This window comes from Balaenoptera musculus, chromosome 3 (genome assembly GCF_009873245.2).
Source record: "Balaenoptera musculus isolate JJ_BM4_2016_0621 chromosome 3, mBalMus1.pri.v3, whole genome shotgun sequence".
NCBI lineage: Eukaryota > Metazoa > Chordata > Mammalia > Artiodactyla > Balaenopteridae > Balaenoptera > Balaenoptera musculus.
This window is the reverse complement of record NC_045787.1, coordinates 160,807,167-160,830,581: the sequence shown is the minus strand read 5'-3', so window position 1 is coordinate 160,830,581 and position 23,415 is coordinate 160,807,167. Positions and strand designations below refer to the sequence as shown.

Below are 23,415 nucleotides of genomic sequence, written 5' to 3'. Positions count from 1 at the left end.
GGACATGGGTTCAAGCCCTGGTCTGGGACGATCCCACATGCCGCGGAGCAACTAAGCCCGTGTGCCACAACTACTGAGCCTGCACTCTAAAGCCCAGGAGCACAACTACTGAGCCCGTGAGCCACAACTACTGAAGCCTGCATGCCTAGAGCCCGTGCTCCGCAACAAGAGAAGCCACTGCAATGAGAAGCCCGGACACCGCAACGAAGAGCAGCCCACGCTCGCTGCAACTAGAGAAAGCCCGCACACAGCACCGAAGACCCAATGCAGCCAAGAATAAATAAATTAATTAATTAATTTAAAAAACTCTAAAAAAAAAAAAAAGAAATAAACTCCTACATTTAAGGTCAGCTAATCTTTGACAAAGTTTTCAAAAATGGGAAAAGAATATTTCTTTTCATAAATTGGTGCTGGGCCAACTGGATGGCCATATGCAAAAGAAAGAGGTTGTACCCTTGTCACACCACATACAGTAATTTATCAATAAGGATTAAGGATGTTAACATAAGAGGAAACCTGTAAGAAACTTAGATAAAACATAGGAAAAATTTCCTGAACTTGGATTTGGCAAAAAATGTTGTCTATGACATCGAGGGCATTACATAAAAAAAGAAAATTGGTAATTTGAACTTCATCAAATTAATGAGTTTTGTGCTTCAAAGGACACCATCCAGAAAGTGAAAACACCCTTTGAAATCCTTGTGTACTATTGCTGGGAATATAAATTGTACTTTTGTTATGGAAAACGACATGGCAGTTCCTCAAAAAATTAGGTACTGAGTTACCATCTGATCTTGCCATTCTACTTATGGGTAAGTACTGTAAAAGTAACATAAAATCCCCTAAGGAAAAGTAAAAATAAGAGAAATTCCCTAAGCAAAGAAAATAGTGGACCAGTGTTGCTAATGGGGACCCAGAATAAAGTGAAGCCAAGTAGTTATGACAGACCTGGGGTTCAGTCAAGTATTCTGTGTTCTTAGAAAAATCACAAACAAAAACTATAAGGACCTTGATTCTGCTAAGGATCCTACCTGGAAGAGCCCCTAAGGAGAACCTCCGATGACAGCCAATTATCGAAAACTTGTTGTCAGGCTGCAAGGACCATCCAGTCCCCTTACAAGTCTCTCAATTTTGGTTTCTGAGGTTTTTGTTTTTATTTTTACTTTTAATTAAATTAATTAATTAATTAGTTAAAATTTTACTTACTAGATCACTGATTTATTATAAAAAGATGTAAGTAACTCAGGAACAACCAGATGGAAGAGATACATAGGGCAAGGTATGGGGAAAGGACCAGGAGCTCTCTCCAGGTGCCCCAGTCTCCCCAAATCTCCACGTGTTCACCAACGAGGAAGCTCCTGAGGCTTTTTTTTTTTTTAATCTCTCACCCTATCCCCCCGTTCCCCAATGTACTTCCCCTTAGAGACACAGACTCTGTGTATCCTGGTTTGCAAACGTTAGGAATAATAATGCTGTCCTTTTGCTTCAAGATAATCCCGATTCTTTTCTGGAAATTATTTCTAGTTTAGGACAACAATACACAAAAGAATTGAAAACAAGAACTCAAATAGAGGTATTAGCATTATTTACTATAGCCAAAAGGTGGAAGTAACCCAAGTGTCCATCAGTAGATAAATGGATCAAAAATATTTGGCACATATATATAATGGAGTATAAATCAGCTTTAAGAATAAAACAAATTCTGACAAATGCTGCATCATGATTGAATCTCAGTGACGTAATTGTAAGTGAAAGTAGCCTGTCAAAAATAGTCAAACACAGTATGATTCCATTTGTTTGAGGACATAGAGTAGTCAAATTCATAGAAAAAGTGGTTGTTGCCTGGGCCTGAGGGAAGTGGCTAATGAGGAGTTTTCTAATGGATATAGAGTTTCAGTTTTGCAAGATGAAAATAGTTGGAGATTGGTTTCACAGTGTCAATGTACTTCATACTGCTGGTTGCCCAGGGCTGAGGAAGATGGTGTTAAATAATAAAAATTCACCTAAGTAAATTTTCAAGATCTGATTGGCCTTATTCAACAATTTATGAATCAGGCAGCATCCTATCTAGCAAATAGAAAGGAGCTCCCAAGAGCTATAAAAAATGAAAGATTTTTAAAGGCAGAGAGGACGTGGACAAGGAAGTCATTAAAAAAAAAAAAAGGATTATTTCAAGCACAGTCATGTTCCTTTAGGGCACAAAAGGAGTCTATTAGGCCAATTACCTCACTAGTGTTGACCAGGAAATTCCAGATTGACCAGTTAGGATTACATTCCTGGAGGAAGTTGAAACTGCAATTTGGTTAGGTATTAGTTTTGATTTGCTTACTCGGGCTTAGCACAAGTGACTCCATTTTGGGCCTGTTGTTTCTTTTTAACAGTGGGAAGATTGGGAGTGATAGCTAAAGGGGAGAGGGATTTATTTGTGAGGTGATGAAAATGTTCAAAAATTGTGGTGACAATAGGCATATCTGCAAATATACAAAAAACCAGTGAATTGTACACATTCACGAATTGCAGTGTATAGTATGTGCATTACCTCTCAATAAAGCTGTTGGAATCAATAAATAAATGCATAAAGAGCTTTGCAATGTAAAGGAGTTGCAATTTAGTCTCTTAGGCATATTAGAGTTTTCAGGTTAATACAACGATTTCCTCCCATAGTTACCTTTTTGGTGTCTGCTGAGAATGCTTATTCCACTCTCAGCAAATTTCAAGCATACGATATAGTATCAATACATGTATATCAATCGTCACATTGTTATCTTTAAATATAGACAGTTTTATTAGTTATACTTCAATAATGCTGGAAAGGAAGAGTTTCCAGGTGCATCCCGTATTTACATAATGATTTATTGTTTTTTTATTGGTGAAAATAGAAATCAATTGCCTTAGAGATATTCTAGTCCTTTGCATTTCAAAGTTCTCTAAGGACATAGGCAAAAACTGATCTAAAATAAATTTCCTCCTGTGTAAAATGTACACATGAGAATGTAATGAACACATCTCACGCACTGTGATTGACTGAAAAGAGTCCTTGGGCCCAGGTAGGGCTAGGGCTGCAGGGTTTAAACCTCCCAGCAGAGCCAAACGTCTGGGATTCTTTCTCTTAAGTATCAAATGAGTGGGGAAGGGGCAGGGATGGATGGAAGGCTCAACGCTGTCAAGGATCAAAGATTAAAATGGAGCCAGACTCTATAACAGTTAGTGAGGTCTCATTAAGTGTGTCTCTCTTTTTTTTTTTTTTGGCTGTGTTGGGTCTTCGTTGCTGTGTGTGGGCTTTCTCTAGTTGCGGCTAGCAGGGACTACTCTTTGTTGTGGTGCGCAGGCATCTCTCATTGCTGTGGCTTCTCTTGCAGAGCATGGCTCTAGGCGTGCGGGCGTCAGTAGTTGTGGCACACGGGCTCAGTAGTTGTGACACGTGGGCTTAGTTGCTCTGCGGCATGTGGGATCTTCCTGGACCAGGGATCGAACCTGTGTCCCCTGCACTGGCAGGTGGATTCTCAACCACTGCACCACCAGGGAAGTCCAGCAATAAAGTATCTTTAAATTTAGGTATGTACATTGTTTTTTTTAAAACATAATGCTATTGCACACTTAATAGATTACAGTATAGTATAAACATAACTTTTATCTGCACTGAGAAACAAAAAAAATTTGTGTGACTTGCTTTATTATGATAAGCACTTTATTGCTGGGCTCTGGAATTGAACCCATAGTATCTCCAAGATATGCCTATATTTTCAGATCCACTTTGTCATTTAGTCCATTTAATCTATACATTCTGAATCTATATTAGCAATTCACACAAATTCAGGAAATTATACTAGGGCAAATTTATTTTTTTATTTATGTAGTTTAAATTTTTGTCATAAAAGTAACTTCTCATTCACTCATAATACCAAAACCTTAAATCATGTTTGTCTCAATACCCTCTTGCCAAAGACCACAAGACATACCTGTAGTTGTAGAGAGTGGTGTATTGACTTGGAGTAATAACCATGACTGTAAGGGATAAATGACTATGGGTGTATTAGTATAAAGGTGCTCAAAAGTACTCCTTATAGAATTTGGACTGGTGTTAGGTGATTTTGTTGATATTTGATGAAGCAAGATGTTGCTCTCTTTTGGGTGTTGTGAGGGGGTAAATATAATTCTGTGATTAGTAACCATAATCCTTTGGAATGTTTGGTCATTTTTATGGTTTGGACTCTGAGGGCTTTTACCATTTTAGAGACATGATTACAGAGTTTTCTTGATCTTGTTGTGATCCATCACGGTCACCAGATAGCATTGTCTGATGGTGGAGGTATGTGACATTTGTCTCTTCAACAGAATAAGACTTGGCCTACTGGTGAGTGGGACACAGCTCCCAGTTATCCAGTGCTGTTTTCCCTTTCTCACTTATTATCTAAAATTTAAACATTTCTTAGTGTGTACTGTGTAGTATATCTGACATATCTACAGAATATTCCACCCAACAACAACAGTATATATATTCTTCACAAATGGACCTGGAACTTTCTTTAGGGTAGAACAAATGCTAAGACATAAAACAAACTTCATTAAATTTAAAACACTCAGAAAAAAAAATCTATGGTCTGTGATAACAATGGAATGAAATTAGAAATCAAACTTAGGAAAAATTGGGGAAACTCAAAATTATGAGGAAATTAAACAACACACTCCTAATGTGTCAAAGAAGAAATCAGTAGAGAAATGAGGAAAATAGTTTGTGTTAGAGGAATTGAGGACACAATATACAAGCGTTTCTGGCTGCATCAGAAATAGTACTTAGAGGAACACTTATAGGTATAATTGCCTATACTAATAAAGAAGATCTTAAATCAATAACCTCACTTTCCATCTTACACACATGACAAGGAGCAACCAAACCCAAAACAATAAGACGAAGGAAATAATTACGTTTAGAGGAGAAATTAATGAGGGAATAAAAACATCATACAGAAAATCAGTAAAGTCAAAAGAGGACTCTATGAAAAGATTGATAAAATTGACAAATCTTTAGCTAGATTAATGTAGAGAAAAAGAAGGAAGACTCAAATTCCTAAGATCAGACGGAAAGTGTGACTATTACTCATGACTTTACAGCAGTGAAAAGGATTATAAAGGAATACAATGAACAATTGTATAATAAAAAATTAGATAACTGAGATGAAATGGAAAAATCCCCCAAAATACACAAACTACTGAAATTAACTCAATAAAAAATAGAAAATCTGACTAGAACTATAATGTGACATGATTGAATTACTAATCAAGATAACTACCCAGACCCAGACTGCTTCATCACAGAATTCCCCAAAACATTCAGAGGTTTAATATGAGTCTTCAGAAACTCTCCCCCAAAATAGAATGTGTACAACACTTTAAACTCATTCTTTGGGACCAGTATTACTCTGATTCCAAAACCAGAAAAAGTATCACAAAAAAAATCAAGAGACTAATTTCACTTGTGAAAATGGATGCCCCCACCCTTAAAAAAATCACCAATACTAGAAAACCGAATCCAGCAACATCTCAAAACAAGGATACACTGTGACTAAATTGCAAGGATGCTAGGTTGGGTTAACGTCTCAAAATCAATTAATGCAATAAAAAGTATTAATAGAGTAATAAGCAAAAATGGCAAGGTCATCTCAGTAGACTCATAAAAAGTATTTGATATAATCCAACACCCTCTCATGGTAAAAACCTTCAGCAAACCAGGTAAGGATGAAAATTTCCTTCATTAGAAAATGAGCATCTATGAAAAAAAAAATCACAGCTGAGATTATATTTAATGTTGGAAGACTGGGTACTTTCCTCTTAATATCAGGAAGAAAACAAGGATTTCTACTTGATAATGTCCTGGAGATTTTACCCAGAACAGTTTTGTGATTAAAACAATAATAAAATTAATCCAAATTGGATAGGAAAAAGTAAAACTATATCTACTTGCAGATGACATATGTTGTGCATAGAAAGTTCTAAGGAATCCACTAAAAAAAAGAAAAATTAGAATTGATCATCAAGTTCGGCAAGGTTGTAGAATACAAGATCAATACGGAAAAATCAATTGTATTTCTACATACTTGTAACAAACAATCTAAAAATAAAATTAAGAAAACAAATGAATTTACGAAAGCATCAAAGGGGGTAAAATAGTTAGGAGTAAATTTAATAAAAGAGAAACCAAAACAAAAGCTCTGAAATCTATAGAACATTGTTGAATGAAATTAATAAAGATCTAAAAACATGGCATAACCTCCCGTGTACATACATTGAAAGACTTAACATTTTTGAGATGGAAATATTCTTGAAAATGATCTACAGGTTCAATGCCATTTCTGTCAGAATCTCAGGTGACTTCTTTATAGAAATTGGCAAGCTGTTTCAAAAATTCATATGGGATTGCACGGCATCCAAAATAGCCAAAACAATCTCAAAATCTACAGAGCCAGAAAGATTAGAAGTGGCCTAGGATGGTTGTTTGGAGCAGGGGGATGGGAAGACAGGGAAGTGATATCTAAAGGGTACAGGGGCTTTTTTTTTTTTTTTTTAAATACTTTTTTGGCCTCACCACACGGCATGTGGGATCTTAGTTCCCCAGCCAGGGATCAAACCTGTGCCCCGTGCATTGGGAGCACAGATTCTTAACCACTGGACTGCCAGGGAATTCCCTACAGGGGCTCTTTTTGAGACAACAAAAATGTTCAAAAATTGTGGTGCTGATTGCACACATCTGTGAATATATGGAAAACTATTGAACACAGTAAAGGAATGCAGTGTATGATATGTATATTTTATCTCAATAAAACTATTCAAATAAATAAATGCATTAAGAGTTTTGAACCAATGTGTTAAATATATTAAGGGTTTTCAGATACATCCCACATTTCCATAACTTTTTATTGTTTTTTTCTTATATTGGTGAAATAGGAACTCACTCGCCATAGTGATATTATAGCTGTTTAAATCTCAAAATCTCCAAGGACACACTCAAAAACTATCTAAAATAAATTTCCCTTTAGTGTAAAATGTACACCTGAGAGTTCTGTTTAACACATCTCATAGTTTACGGTTGGTCGGAGACGAGTCCCTGCACCCAGGTGAGGGCTGCGGGGTTCAAACTTCCCGCCAGAGCCAAGTGCTTGGAAGGTTCTGCAATTCTTTAGCTAAAGTACCATATGTATGGAGGTAGAGAAGGAAGCCTCAACGCTGTTAACAAAGATCAGAAGGGAGCCACATGGTGAGGTCATTTTCAAGTGTGTTTGTAAACAAGGGTCACGGTACCATGGGTGGCCTCGCAGCCCATGCCAACCCCTGACCCGGCGAGGACCTCAGACCCTCTTGTCCCAGTTGGCCTGACTTGGGCACCCCTCTTGCTTTGGTCAATGGTGTCTCTCTATCTGGAAACTGACTCTGGAATTCCCTGCGCACATAGGTGCCCCGCGCTCATAAGGAGCTGCAGGAGGACACCGCTGCCCCTCTAGGGCCAAGAACAAGTTTTGTTTAAAAGCAAATGTCCCGGGCTTCCCTGGCGGCGCAGTGGTTGAGAATCTGCCTGCTAGTGCAGGGGACACAGGTTCGAGCCCTGGTCTGGGAAGATCCCACATGCCGCAGAGCAGCTGGGCCCGTGAGCCACAACTACTGAGCCTGTGCGTCTGGAGCCTGTGCTCCGCAAGAAGAGAGGCCAGGATAGTGGGAGGCCCGCGCACCGCGATGAAGAGTGGCCCCCGCTTGCCGCAACTAGAGAAAGCCCTCGCACAGAAATGAAGACCCAACACAGCCAAAAATAAATAAATAAAAATAAATTAAAAGAAAAATCACAGTTCGAGTACTTTAAAAAAAAAAAAAAGAAAAAAAAAAAAGCAAATGTCCCTGGAGAGGACTGGTTCCCGCCCACCGCCAAAAGCTGGTTCTGCTCAGTCATGTGACCTTCTGCCCTGTTGTCACTCTGGGAAAGCGGGATGGGGTTTTGCGCCCAATCAGGCGCGTCAGGGGCAGGTGGGTGGGGCGACGCGCCGGAACCACGTGGACTCTTCTTTCCGCGCTCGCTATTATCCAGGCTCACCCACGCTTAACGGACTCAGGTGTCTCTGCTGGAACCTCAGTCGCGCTATGACCTGCACCGCTGCCCGGGTCATAGAGAAACGGTGAGTGTGCAGGGCCGGGTGTTCCCAGACAGACACAGAGCAGTGGCGGAACCCGGGCATCCCGGTGGTCAACTCCCGAGTCTGCGGACCCCAGTCGGTCCAGAGCGCAGCAGTACCCTCCGGCTCGCAGCGCGGGGTCTGGGCCTGCAGCGGGCACCCCGAGCGTCCTGTCCGCTCACTGCTGCGGGTGCGTCTGCTCCAGATTGTGCGGTGACCACGGGGAGGGTCTTCAAGGATTAATCCTGACTGGGTGTCCCGGGTTCGTGCTTTGGAGGAGCTGTGGTCTGTGAGGTCCCCAGTCCCTCCTTTCTCCCCAGGGGGGCGCCGTTTTCTCTTGAGTTTTCCAAATGTTTGTGGAACAGTGTCTCAAATCCCCACCCCTGTCCTTGAAGCCTAGCTCTTCCTAGGGCTGGGAATAAATGTCTAAATTTCCAGATCTTTTCCGCATTCCTAGACGCCAGCATCCCCTCTCCGATTGACAGCGTCTATCAACTATTCATTCTCCGTGATGCATTTCAAACGGATCAGTATATTGTTTACAAGTTTTACACGGAGTCATGGATGGCTCTTTTTTACAAGACATTTTTTGTGTTTGGATATCTTACCTGAGAGGGAAAGCAGAAAATAACCACGTGGAACTACGTGTGTGAAATCCTGGTGCCTCTCCCCCCGGATCTTTTCTGGGCACAGACGTCCTTTGGGTGGAGGTACCTGCCAGCACTGCCCTTCCTTGGGTTTGTTACTTTGAAAAGTTTTACTCACTTATTTGAGCCTCACTTTTTCAAAAATTTAAAATTTATGTAATCAGTAGATCTTGAAAGACAGTATAAAATATTTCCAAAGAGGCAAAAAATGGGTGAATATCAGAAAAGGAAAATACTCTAGTATTATATTGAATGTTTTAAAAATTCTTGTTTCCTTTTTCCTCTCCTGAGCATGTGTAGCAATATTCTGACGTTGTTCTTTTTGGGTGGTTGGGGGGTAGTTCACATAGAATTCCGAATCTTAAACTTGAATATCAGAAGTGTTCAAGTATGATTAATGGTTCATAAAACATGCCATGGAAATAATAATAATTAATATCATTATTTTCTGAAAATAATAGATTCTTACAGTTTTTCTTGTTGAACTAACAAAATGCCTTACAGTTTTCTTCCCTCCCTTTACACATAAACACTGAGACTGAATGATTTTGCTGGATTCTTCAAAATTGGGTTTGTGTCATTTAAAATATCAGTGGTGGTCAGTAGCAATGTGACTGGGAGCAGAGGCCTGAGGTCAGTGTCTCCAAGCACTGTGTCCTGGGTTAGAGCTTATGCATTTGGGAGGTTATTTTAGTCACAGCCTTAAACTGAGTCCTGCTGAGTTTTCTCACTGTGGGAATGGAAGCCTGAGAAAGGGAGTGGTTCCATTATTCCCCAGAGGGAGGAGGGAGAGAGTTTATTCCTGTGGCTGCTCAGGTGGCCCCCACCCTCCTCCACCAGGGACTGACCTGGTCCCGCGGTTCTGTCTCAACCAGGAGAGCCTAGCGTGTGTTAAACTTTCTGAACTTGGCTCCTTCTGTCCTGTGGGATGCTGGCTACTTATCTGTACTGATTCCAATATTTGTGTTTCCTTCTTTGGATTCTTTTTTTTTTTTTTTAATTTATTTATTTATTTCTTGGCTGTGTTGGGTCTTCGTTTCTGTGTGAGGGCTTTCTCTAGTTGCGGCAAGCGGGGGCCACTCTTCATCGCGGTGCGCGGGCCTCTCAGTATCGTGGCCTCTCTTGTTGCGGAGCACAGGCTCCAGACGCGCAGGCTCAGCAGTTGTGGCTCACGGGCCCAGTTGCTCCGCGGCATGTGGGATCCTCCCAGACCAGGGCCCGAACCCGTGTCCCCTGCATTAGCAGGCAGATTCTCAACCACCGCGCCACCAGGGAAGCCCTCTTTGGATTCTTTTATCCATTGAATACTGCAGCCATTTGACTCGTTTCCCTTAGTACTATATAATTAATTCCCAGTGTGAGAAATAACATTTTTGGTTTTGGGGGGCTTAAAAATCTAGGTTGATTGAGAGAAATGATGTCAGCAAGGTAAGAAAACTGTGGAACTAAATAGAATTTTTGTTCCTTTTAGGCAAGAGAACCTCAAGATGCGAGACGAATGTTTAAGTTTTCAGGTACATATTTGATTTTCAGATCAGTGTTTGTATATGCATGTCCCTAGAGACTGTTGAAATTTAAAAGGCTAAAGCAATTGATTTCCTTTTTTAATTGACGTGAGGAAAACTAATCAAAGCTTATGTAAATCTTTGAAAATCCTGCTACGTTTAAGGAGCTAAACCCAAGCCTCTACTGCATTATAATATTCTACTTATTCCTAAAAATAACCCCCATGAGAGATAAGAGTGGAAGGATAAACCAGGATGTACCTTGTTGTTTTAGTTAGCAGAGATTTGAAATTTTTCATCTTTCATGAAAAATTTATGGTTTATACTTTTGTAATTGTGTTTAAAGGAATTAAATCTTAGAATGGTTTTTTATATACAAAGGGTGAGAAATATTAGTAAATAGTAAATCATGGTATATATAAAATTTTCTGTTTATTTCAAAATAACTCTGTAAGACAGGAAATTCTATTTCTGAATTGTAACTCACCGCCAACATACCGTGGTCTCCTTCAGCACTGTTACTCCAGCCACCCCCAACATACGCTTTTGATTATTTATTGAGCCTCCTGTGTTTTTTTATATAAGAACAGGCAATTGGGAATACATATATTTGTTGCCCACCTTTGTCTTTGTAATGAGTAGTTGGAATCTGCAGAGTTGATGTTTGCTGACAGCTTACACCCCGTCTCTCCCTCTTCCCCTTGTGTCCCCACCTGGACAAGCTGTTAAGAAAGTCCTGGGGCTCCCTCCTCTGGCACTGGCTTCAGATACCAACTGCACAAGCAGAACTCTTTCCCTGCCCTCCCCCCCCATCAAAGATTTTTTCCTTGCTCAAACTATTAAAGTTTGAGCCTGATTAACAGGCTCCTGAACCTCCTAGGCCTATTTGTGTAGTTCTTTGTAAATCCATTTTTAGTAAGAACCCTGCTTTGTCAGTTGAACCAGAATCTCCCTACCCCCCCGTATCTGATCGCGTTCCCCCACTTTCACCACCCCTCAAGTGATGTGTGATCACCCTGGCCTGTCTTCAGTACAATCCTGTTAGGTCCATTTAGTCAGAACCCCCTAACCCCTGACTATTTCTTTTAATTTTCCATCCCCACCTTGATCTCTGGCCATGAATTCCCACTCGTCCATACTGTATTCAGTGTTGAGCCCAAACTCATTTTTCACCCCCTGTGAAATCCCATCGCAGTGATCTCTATACCTGTCCCAGTGGTTCTGGGTAAAATTTGCTTTACCCCCTTTGACAAGTGTCATTGAATATTTTTTCTTTAACACCCCCTAGCCATGATAAAAGCACAGACCAGGATCCTTTCCTTGCTTGCTGAAGCCATTTCAGAGCTGCTTGAGAGGCGGTTCCTGCTCTCTTCTGAGACTCCAATTGTGTCATAAGCCTCATCCTACCCTCTGTGTGTGTGTGTGTGTGTGTGTGTGTGTGTGTGTATGTGTATGATATACCAGCATCAGTATCAACATGGGAACCACACCTCTGCAGATAACCATAACAGTTGGTGCCGTAAGCGGCATGTTCAGACATGACCACCACTCGTGGGTCTGTCTTCTCTTGCTCTGACTTGCTCACCTGCTCTGCTGTCTGATGGCGGCCGGCACTGTGGGCTGCTGGGTGCTGGGGAGTTCGAGTTGTGAGCTGTGCTGCCCTGTTCCATTGTTAACCCCACCAGGACTCAGTTCTACGATCAGCTGACCAGTGTTGAAAGTTTCAAGAATTTCTAAGCCTTTGGGAGCAGGAATATGGGGTTGGGGCTCTTGAAGGAATCCTGGGTTGATGTCTGTGCCAGTGTATATCTGTGTGTTAGAGAGAAACTGTGACAGAGGCTGGGTTGGTCCCAGCGTACCCTGGAGGTGGTGGGAGAGAGGGACTATACCCTGTGCAAGAGGTGGGTCCATCAGGTCCTTGTTCCCGAAACAGCTGTCATTTAAAATGAGAAAGAGAAGGGAGGGGAACGGCAGCCAGTAGATGGCAGGCTGAGTCCATACTCCTTATAACAGAGACTCACCAGGACCCTTAACTTCTGCTGCTGCCACTGCCCCTGCCGCTACTGCAGCTAAGATCCTGACCGTCCAAGTTATACTGGGGACAACACTCATGGCACCCCTGCGGAACAGCAAAGGGATTAGTTCAAACCAGACTTAAGCCTGGGGTCCTTAAATTCTATAAAGCAACCAGTGGTCACGGGGAAAGCTCCTAATCCAGGTGGTGTTGATTTGAGGCCCTCTAGAGGAGAAAAATATATAAATACCAGGGTAGAGAGGACACCCCTCCCCCAAGGTATATCCAGTGACACAAGAAACAAAACAGAAAGACAAGAGAGCGGGAATCAAAAAAAAAAAAAAAAGGAAAGGCCTGCAATTTGACCCATTGGAAATCCAAAATATACTAAAAGAATTTATACAACAAAAAAGATAAAGGGGTACTGTTTGGTTTCTGGGGCCTCTACAACATAGGTTCTGAATTAATTTTGCCATCTGCTGTAATGCACTAATTCACAAACCTTCATGCAACTAATCAATACCAGTTCTCAAATTACAGTCATATTGGGATCCTACTAAATTTAAGGAAGGTACCCCCGATAATCTTAGGGGAATTACTGAATATAAGATAGGAAACAAATAGGCATGTCTCACCTTAACTATCAGCCAGCTCTTCTCTTGCCTAAATTCCTCATGGTCATAGCAAGCATTGTCCTAAAGTATAGGAAAATTCTGAACCAATGATTCAAAAATTAAAATTAAATTAAGCCTTTGCCACTTCCAAATTGGCTTCACAGAATGGGACCCCACAGACCTTATCCTCCAAGTAAATTATGTAACATGGCCCAAGGTTAATTAAACAGAGCCTTGAAGGATTGGAAAACATTATACAAAACTTATTTAGTGAAGACGTGATTATCCCCTCTTAAAAGGAGAAGTAAAGATATCTCTCCTTTTAACAGCCAATTTCAGCTATTCTTAAACCTGGAAAGAATGAATGACACCTCACAATGGGTTACTGCAAACTTGAGGCTGTGGTTACATCGAATACGCACCTATTTTTAGTTTCCAGTATTATGGAAAGTACTAACTCCATCCAATCAGCAAGTGGTAAATATCTTGCTGTCACAGGATTGGATGGAGTTGGCTAAGTCTTTTCTGTTCAGTGCCTGTTTCCACAGCCTGTCAGCTGCGGATAGCCTTCACCTCTAAAGGGACATGAACACCTTTACTGGTTACCCTCCAGTAACCTCAGTACCATTGCCACTGCACACAGTCTCTGCAGGCAGAGTCTGACCTGCATCCACCTGGCTCCATGAGCAGAGGTATAACATTACATTAATGACATCTCTTTGAGGAAGTTTATTTAACATTCATTCAGGACATACAGATATTGAAAAAGGGAGCTCATGAAAAGTGGATGGGCCATTAGCTCACACATACTGTGAGGCCCTGACACCATGGTTAAATTTCTAAAAATTATTTGGTAAATTCCCTCCCTGACACCATGAAGAAAGATCGTCCTTTTCAGCAGCCACAGCATCTCCTAGGTTGTTATGATGTTTGAAGGCAACATATTCCTTGTTTACCAATTTTACTTCTATTCAAGAAACTGCCCCGTCTTAGCCCACACTTTATGCCATTGACGCTGTAATTTCCACCAGGTACTAGGCTCTCCTGGAAATATAAGCTGTCCTAGGATGTGACCATCTGACCCTCCACGCAGCTGCTCGTTGTGGCTTGGGTCCTGGAAACAGCCCCCCACGAGCTCAGCACGTCTACTGAGATTTGAGACATGACGGCGGAGTGCAACCTGAGCCCTCTGGCATAGCCTACCTGCAGGAGGGGGCACCCTCCCCCTCAGTCCCTTTCTAGATGCCACAGTTCTGGAATAGGTCTCGTCGCCATTCACCATGATGTTACCTAGCATGTGAGAGGCCCAGGGGCCTGGTCTAGACTGTGGGGTTCATCCTCCCACCAGAACCAAGTGCCCCTGAGGTCCCACAGGAAATGATCAAAGATCGAAATGGAGCCAGACTCATTATTACATATGGTGAGATCACTCGTACGTGTCCGTGTTTGTGAAGAAGTGGCACAGTTCCGTGAGGGCCTCTTGGCCTCATGGTTCAATGCAGTGTCGGTGGAGAGGACAGTTCCCGCCCACGGCCAGTACCAGCTCCGCTCTGAGACCTGACCTCCCGCTTGCTGTCACTCAGGCCCGGGGGGCGGGGCCTTGCAAACTGTCCAATCAGGGGAGTCACTGGTTACAGACGTGTGGGCGACGCTCCAGTGACTACGTGGGGCGAGTGGTCTGCGTGCTCTGTTGATCTTCAGTCGGGCCTCGACCTGGGTGCCTGATTTCTGCCCTTAAAGTCCTCAAGTGGCTCAGTGGCATCCTCTGTTGCTGTGCCCTGCACTTGCCATGAGAGTCGTGAGGTGGACAACGCAGAACCGGAGAAACTGGGAAAGGGTGAGTTGGGGAGACGGGTGTTGGAAGACGGGGGCGGAAGGACCGGTTGGAACTGGCCATGGTGGGACCCGGGCCTCCCCGCGGTCAACTCCGGAGTCTGCAGACCAGAGTCCACCTGCGGCGCGGCCGGCAGTCGGGACCCAGGGCGGCCTCTCCGCTCACTGCTGTGGCCGTGTCTACTCCAGATTGTGTGGTGTCCACGGGGAGGGTGATCACTGGACAATCGGGGACTCGGTGTCAGGGCTTCATGCATAGGTGGAGCTGTGGTCTGTGGGGTGCCCAGTCCCTCCTTTCTCCCTGGCGGGGGTGTGGGGACTCTTCTTCCCCTCACTTTTCCGAATGTTTGAGGAACAGGGTCACAAATCCACGACCCTGTTCTTGCACCCCAGCTCTTCCCAGAGCAGGCAGTAAATGCCTAAATTTCCAGATCTTTCCCCACGTTCCCAAATGCCATCTTCCCCTCTCCAGTTCATAGCTTCATAACTAATATTTATCCTCCGTGGTGCATTTTGAAGTACGCAGTATTGTTTATCATTCCTCCACAGAGCCATGGATGGTTCTTTTTAACGATATATTTTTTGCCTGTGGATGTTTTACATGAGAGGAAATCAGAGATTAACCACCTGGAACTATGTTGCTTAAAAGCCTAGTGTCTATGTCCCCAGAATCTCCCTGGGCACAGGCATTCTATGGGAATCCTTTGGGTAGACGTTCCTCTTTGGTGACTTTCCTGGGTGATCTGTCCTTTCCTCACAGTTCCAGGTCAGAACTGCCCCTGCGTGAGTTTGCCCCTTATTCACTTTTTTTTTTTTTAATTTTATTTATTTATTTATTTATGGCTGTGTTGGGTCTTCGTTTCTGTGCGAGGGCTTTTCTCCAGTTGCGGCGAGCGGGGGCCACTCTACATCGCGATGCGCGGGCCTCTCACTATTGCGGCCTCTCTTGTTGCGGAGCACAGGCTCCGGACGCGCAGGCTCAGTAACTGTGGCTCACGGGCTTAGTTGCTCCGCGGCATGTGGGATCTTCCCAGACCAGGGCTCGAACCCGTGTCCCCTGCATTGGCAGGCAGATTCTCAACCACTGCGCCACCAGGGAAGCCCCTTATTCACTTTTTAAACTCTGTTTTGAAGTAAACATTTAAATATTTAATCATAGATCTTGATAGAAAATATAAAATATTTCCAAAGAAGCAAGAGACTCGTGAAGATAAGAAAAAATAAATATTTTATTATTACATTCCAGTTGTTTACATTTTTGTTTCTTTTTTTTTTTTTCCCCTTTAGCAGTGTAGGAACATTCTGAATTCTGCCCATTTCTTTTGGGTGATTTCAAATTACAGTATCAGGGCTTAGACTTGCAACACCTAGAAGTGTGTTCAATGTGATTGTTTTCCAAACAATTTCTTTTTTTCACCTTTTTCTTTTTTTAATTGAAGTATAATTGACTTACAATGTTATATTGGTTTCAGGTTTACAACATAGAGATTTGATACTTTTATGCATTACAAAATGATCAGGGTAAGTCTAATGACCATCTGTCATCATATAGAGTAACTCTAGTATTATCGACTATATTCCCTCTGCTGTACATTACATTCCCGTGACTTATTTATTTTATAACTGTAAATTTGTACCTCTTCATCTCCCTCACCTACTTCACTCATTTCCCACCCCCTTCCCCTCTGGCAACCACTAGTTTGCTCTCTATATCCATGGATCTGTTTCTGTTTTGTTTGTTTTGTTTTTTACATCCCACATATAAGTGAAATCATACAATGTTTCCAAACAATTTCTTAGCATAGAAATAATTATTAACTGACATATTTAATTTCTGAAAGGAATAGATATTTGTGGGGTTTTTTTGAACTAGAAAATTGCCTAAAAATTTCCTTCCATGCTTTACACATAAACACTGGATTGAATGATTTTTCTGTATTGTTCAAACCCTGGGTTTCTGTATTTAGAGTATCAATGGTGGTCCAGATCAACTATGTGGGAAGAGAAGCCCGAGGTCATTTTCTCTAAGCTAAGGCCCCCTTGAGCCTGCAAAGGGAAGTACTTGAAGGCCCAGTTTCTTCCTAGGGAGCCCCCCTCTGCACGTGTCCTACCTGCTCACACTCAGCACAGAAGGAACTTTTGTACCGAGAGAAGCTACAGAGCCCTGGAAAGCTGGGGATGAGCATGGGATGGTGGGTAGGGGGATGGGGAGGTGATGCCCTTTCTGAGGTTCTAACTGTGGCTGTAGAGGTAGGCTTGAGCTTCGCATCCACAGTGTAGGTGCACTTAGTAATCTGAGTACATTGAGAAAGTCTGTGAAGGTCAGGAGTTCTGTCTTCTAGACAAAGGGTTTATGAGTTGGGGAGTTCATTTGAATCACAACCTTAAATTGAATCCGGCCAAGAGTTTTCTCACTTGTGAGAACTGAAGCCTTAGAGAGGGAGTATTTTCATTATGCCCTGAGAAGAGGGTGTGCAGAGCTCCCAGAGTTCGTTCCTGTGGTTGGTCAGGTGTCCCTCCATCCTCCATCACCAGGGACTGACTCTAGGGGTTGTATTCCAGCAGGCAGAGACTGGACTGCAAGCTTGGGAATCTGGGTTTTCTTCTGAACTATAGGGAAACACCTGATTCAAACATTTGCATTTCTTTCCTTGTATACCTTTATATACTGAATATTGCAGCTCTTAACTTTGTTTTCCCTTGGTAATTTGTGATATTATTTCCTATGAATGTATGAGATTTTTCTTTGTTGGGCTTTGAAAATGTAAGCTGACTGAGAGATACAGTGGAGGTAAGGCAAGAAATTCTGGAACCAAACGGAATTTTATTTTTATTTTAATTGCTATGAGAAAAACTACTTAAAACTTATATAAATCTTTGAGAGGTCTAATACATTTTATGGATTAGTCCCAAATCCTGTTACCAACCAGGGTTCTAAGTTCTAAGAGGCCAGACAGGAAATTCAGGCAAGGCTTTATTGGGGCCCCTGCTGTAGCAGGAGGGAGCGAAAACAAGTAACAGGTTCCCTTGCTCGCTCCCTGGGGGGAGGGGGAGTGGGCAGCTGGTACCTTATATGGGGTCATTCTGGAGGGCTGGCTTAGGTGGTCTGCCTTCTCCTTTGGTGGTGCTGTGTGGGCTTTTGGTCTTTTTGTATCTTGTTGTTCAGAATTTGCCCCAGCTTCACATACATGCATTTATGTTAGTCCCTTACAGTTTCTTTGTATTTTGTTGCTTGTCCCTTACAGTTTCTTTGTATTTTGTTGCTAGAGGTTTGTCCAGATACAAGCACTGCAGCAAAGGGTCCCAGGTCCCAGCCTGTCTCAATCCTTAGTGCATTATATTACTCATAATAATAATGCATAATAATAATCCCCCAGAGTAAGATATAAGGAGAAACTATAAAGCTTCTTATGGTTTATAATGTTTATAAAGTTTGTAGTTTATAGTGCTTCTTAGTTAGAAAGAGATTTGAAAGTTTTCTCTTTTTTATGGTTAAAACTTTTATAAGAGTTAGTGTTTAAGGGATTAAATCTTAAAATGGTGTCCTTATAGAAAAGTAAAAATTAAATGAATTAAAAATTGTTTTAAAAAGCAAAAGCAAGTTAATTAAAAATAAAGTCTATTGAATAGACAAATATGGTTTATATAAACTACTCCGCTTATTTTAAATAATCGTGCAACAGTTAGCAAAATTCTGTAAGATAAGAAGGTCTAAATTAGACTCAGTGTCTGAACATTTTGTTTTCCTCCAGTGTTGTTGCTTCAGCCACCCCGAAAAAACTAGTGGTGATCATTTCTTGATTATCCTGTGTTTCTTTATCTAAAATGAAGCATTTGCAGATGCATATTTTTCTTACCCATCTTTGCGCTTGTAGTGAGCCCACACTTTTTGATATTTGACTGCTCAGCTTAAGCCGAATTCCCCGCCCCCCCCCCGAACCCCACCCCGTGCTACTTGAGAGGCCTGCCCTGCCCTCACCTGAAACTTCAATTATGTGATTCATAAGCCTTTTCCTACCCTCTGTGTGTGTGTGTGTGTGTGTGTGTGTGTATTTATGCCACACTGGCATCACTCAACATGGGAACCACACCTCTGCAGGTGACCATACAGTTGGTGCAGTGAGCAACAGCATGTCCACACATGACCACCACCCGTGGGTCTGTCTTCTCCTGCTCTCACTCACTCACCTGCTCTGCTGCTTGATGGGGGCCAGCATTGTGGGCTGCTTCTTTCTGGGGAGCTCGAGTTGTGAGCTGTGCTGCCCTGTGTTGCATTATTGACCATACCAAGCCTCAGTTCTAGGTTAAGTGGACCAGAATTGACAGTCGAGAATTCCTAGGCATTTGGGAGCAGGAGTATGGGATCTAGGTCATCCTTAAGTTAATCCTAAATCAGTTTCTTTGCCCAAATTATCTGTGCGTTAGAGTGAATCTGTGACAGAGGATAGGTTGGCCCTAACCCTAACCCATCATATCACTGATGAGAGAGGGAAACTATACCCTGTGCAAGAGATGAGCACATCGGGTAATTGCTCCGAAAGAACAATTATTTAAAAAAAGAAAGAAAGAAAGAAAACATGGGGGAAAGGCAGCCATTTAGATGGTGGGCTGAATCCACACTCCTAATACCAGAGGACTTCCCAGGACGCTTTAGTACCTCTGCTGCTGCTGCCTCTGTTATAACAAAGATCCCCACCATCAGGGTTATAGGGGACAACAGGCATGGCCTCACTGTGACACAGCAAAGTTTAAGCAGCCCTTAAGCTTTATACTAAACAAAGTTCAACTGATAAATTTAAAATATCTTATTGGCTTTATTCAATGATTCATGCATCAGTCAGCACCTCATCTAGCAGAAAGGAACTTCGAAGAGCTGCACAAAATGGAAGGCTCAGGTAGGCAGGAGGGAGTGGGGACAAAGAACTTTAATACTATGGAAAAGTGGATTGGTCTGGCAAGGTATCAATACTATTCCTTTAGGGGATAGGAGCGGTCTGTGTGGCAGATTACTTAACTAGTGCTGAACGGGTAATTCCTGATTGATGGTTTAAGATTCCATTTTGGGGACAGCTGAAACTGTAATTAACTTGGTTTGGTGACATGCTGCTTAGTATAAGTGATCTCATTTTGAGCCTGTTATCTTGTTTGTAACATTTACAAGGTAACAATCGTCATGGGAGATGGCACTTTTTTGTGGCTCTCTAGATGAAAAAATTTACAAATACCAGGGTAGAGGGAATACCACCTCCCTGGGAGTGTATCCAGTGACCAAAAAAACCCTGGAAAGATAGGAGGGAGAGAACAAAGGAAAAAGAATACAGAAACAAATGTCTACAGTTTGACCTAATTGGAAATTCAAAATATCCTAAAAGAATTTACACAACAAAAAGATTGAAAGGAAAGACAAATTAAAAAAAATTTTTTTTAAAGAAAAAAGATATGAAAGGACACTATTCTGCTTTTGGGCCTCTACAGCACAGGTTCTGAATTAATTTTACCTTTTGCTGTAATGCACTCATTCACAAACCTTCATGCAAATAATCAATACTAGGGCTCAAATGTGGGATACCTGGGAATCCCACAAAATTTAAGCAAGGTATCCTGGATAATTTTAGGGGAGTTAACTAAATATCATAGAGAGGACAAATGGATATGTTTCACCTTGACCATGAGGACTAAATTCCTCTTGGTCATAGCACCCATTGTCTTAAGATATCCCACACTGAGCAGAGGAAGGTCTGAACCATTGAGTTATAAATGAAATTTTAATTCAGTCTTTGACACTTTCAAATTATATAGGGAAAATGGAACCCCACAGGCCTTACCTCCCAGTTAAATTATTTAGTCTGTCCCACTATAAATTAAACCTTATTGGGCCTTGAAGGATTGAAAACCATTGTGTAACACCTTTTAATGAAGAAGTGATTATTCCCTCTGCTTCTCCTTTTAACAGCCTCATTTAACCTGTTCTTTTTTTTTTTTGGCTTGTGGGATCTTAGTTCCCTGACCAGGGATCAAACCTGGGCCCTGGCAGGGGAAAGCGCCAAGTTCTAACCACTGGACTTCCAGGGAATTCCCTTAACCTGTTCTTATATCTGGAAAGAATGAATGACACTTCACACTGGATTACTGCAACTGTGAGGCTGTGGTTACATACAAAAAAAACCCTACTCCCAGCCCCCAACATTATGGAAATTACTGGCTCTACCCATTCAGCAATGTAAATATCCTGCTCTCCCAGATTTGGCTAAGTCTGTTCTGTTCTCTGTCTATTTCAACAGCCTCTCAGCTGCAGTTGCCTTCACTTCTGAAAGGATATGATACACCTTCACCTGGTGCAGTTGCCTTCACCTCTGAAAGGATATGATACACCTTTAGCTGGTTACCCTCAGGGAACCTCAACACCACTGTGAGCACACACAGTCTCTGCAGGCAGGATCTGAACTGTAGCCATCTTGCTCCAGAAGCACAGGTGTGACATTACACCAATGACATCCTTTTCTGAAGACATCAGAACATAAAAATACTGACAAAAAGAGCTCTAAACAGTAGACAGGCCATTGCTGGTATATGATGTGAGGCTCCTAGCAGCTTGCTCAAATTCCTAACAAATATTTGGTAACCTGGGGCCCACTCTCCCTGACACAGTGAAGAAATAACTGTTGTCCCTCTCAGCACCCACAACCTTGTCTAGATTCTTCTGGTGTTCTGGAGGCATCTGATTCCTTGTTTACAAATTTTCCTTGAGCCCATTTATACTATTACTTGTACATTGGCCCACCTTGACTATTCCCCCTACAAAAAAAACAAAAAGGCTCTGGACTCAGGCCAAACTGCCAGATGACAGGCACTTCCCTTAGTGCCATCAGACACTGATTCGCAGTAGAGGGTTCAGTGACCTCGTCTTCTGCCTCTGGAGTTACCATAGGTAACTGCCCTAGGCTCCACACTATATGCCATTCGAGCTGCAGTTATCCCTTCTGACAGTGCTATGCTAAAAATAGATAGCCCTGAGCATGTGACCCCCTCATCCAGATTCCCATTATGATTTGGGACCTGTGAACAGCACCCCAAGAGCTCAGCTCAGCTATGGAGACCCCCTTCAGGCAAGATACAGCTAAACCTGGGCCCCCTGCCATAACCTACCTGCGGGAGGGGTGGCCTCCCCTCTCTTCAGTCCCTTTCTGAAGAAGGTCACCCCCTTCCCAGACCCTTAGGCTCCTTGGGGAGCTCCTTAGGATTCCCTGAGTGAAAAGCAATGGGAGTTTCAGACATTAGAGACAACATCTCCACATTCATACATGGTCCAGCTCAGGCAGAGTTACTGCTTTTCATCCCTTATTTGGGACATCCTGATGAAGGATGGGACTCAAGGGTCCACAAGTGACCAAAAATCAGGCTGTCGTCTGAGCCCTGATCAGCAACTGACTTGGACAGCGTGTGTTTACAGACCCCTGGATGATTGTCTATGAGTTTGTGGTAAAAGAATTCTGGGAATCTCTTGCCTAACAGGCACAATATAAATCAAGGTAACACTTGTCTGTATGTGTACTAAGGCCTCGCCAGGACACTCTTATCCACGTCAGAGTCCCGGGCACTACTGATAGTAACCAAGGCACTCATTTCACTTCTCAGAATATCCAGGGCTGGGCTGTGGAACATGGCATTCAGTGTAGTTTTAACCTCTCTTCCAAGTCTCAGAGTCCAGGCCTCATAAGAGCACCATAATGGCTTACTGAAATAACTTCAAATCAGTTGAATGAAAGATGGCCCTTTTCAGTTATCAGTCATCTGAGATGAATGGTTTTTTTTTTTTTTCTTTTTTTTTTGGGTCTTCTTTCCCCGCTGATTCCGCCAAGCCCATTCCCTTGGCTGTGGTTTCGCTGGATAGTAGGTAGGGTGAGATGAATGTTAATGTATCTGTCTTTACCTTTTTTTTTCCTAACAGACTTTTATTTACAGCAGTTTTTGGTTTACAGAAAACTTGATCTGAAAGTAAAGAGTTCCCACATAACCCCTGTGCCTCCACGTAGTTTGCCCTATTTTTAATATTTTGTATTACAGTGGTGTATTTGTTACATTCGATGAACCAATACTGATGCATTAAAATCTACATGTAAGATGGTTTTGATTCTGTGTTATACAATCTCTGGGCTTTGACATCGTGAAATGACATGTGTCTATCGTTTCTGTATCATGTACTTTCACTGCTCTAAAAATCTCTTGTGCTTCACGTCTTTATTCCTCCCTCCCACCCCAAAATCACCGGCAACCAAAGATCTTTCACTTTCTCATAGTTTTGGCCTTTCCAGAACTATACAATCACTTAGCAGTCTTATTTTAAGATTTCTCCATATCTTTTTGGCCTGATACCGCATATCCTTTTTTAAAAATAATCTTTATTTTATTTTTAATACTAAGTTTATATGTTATCACTTTCATGAGGTTGCTTTTTTTGTTGTTGTTGCTGCACCGCGTGGCATGTGGGATCCCGGACCAGGGATCAAACCCGCACCCCTTGCAGTGGAAGCACAGAGTCTTAACCACTGGAGCACCAGCGAAGTTCCACCTTATATCCTTTAATAATATTAAACATTAATAATATCTTAATAATATTAAAAAATTTAATAATATTTCATCGAATGG

The 23,415-nt window shown here is 42.1% G+C and overlaps 1 protein-coding gene across 1 annotated transcript in view; it reads left to right on the top strand.

The window, feature by feature from the left end:
* LOC118891825 (zinc finger protein 709-like) overlaps window positions 1-23,415 on the top strand; it is a 56,485-nt gene that overhangs the window by 17,097 nt on the left and 15,973 nt on the right. Inside the window, exon 4 of the mRNA XM_036845579.1 lies at window positions 10,275-10,317. Coding sequence (XP_036701474.1) covers window positions 10,275-10,317 — 43 coding nt within the window. The remainder of the gene's footprint in view (window positions 1-10,274; window positions 10,318-23,415) is intronic.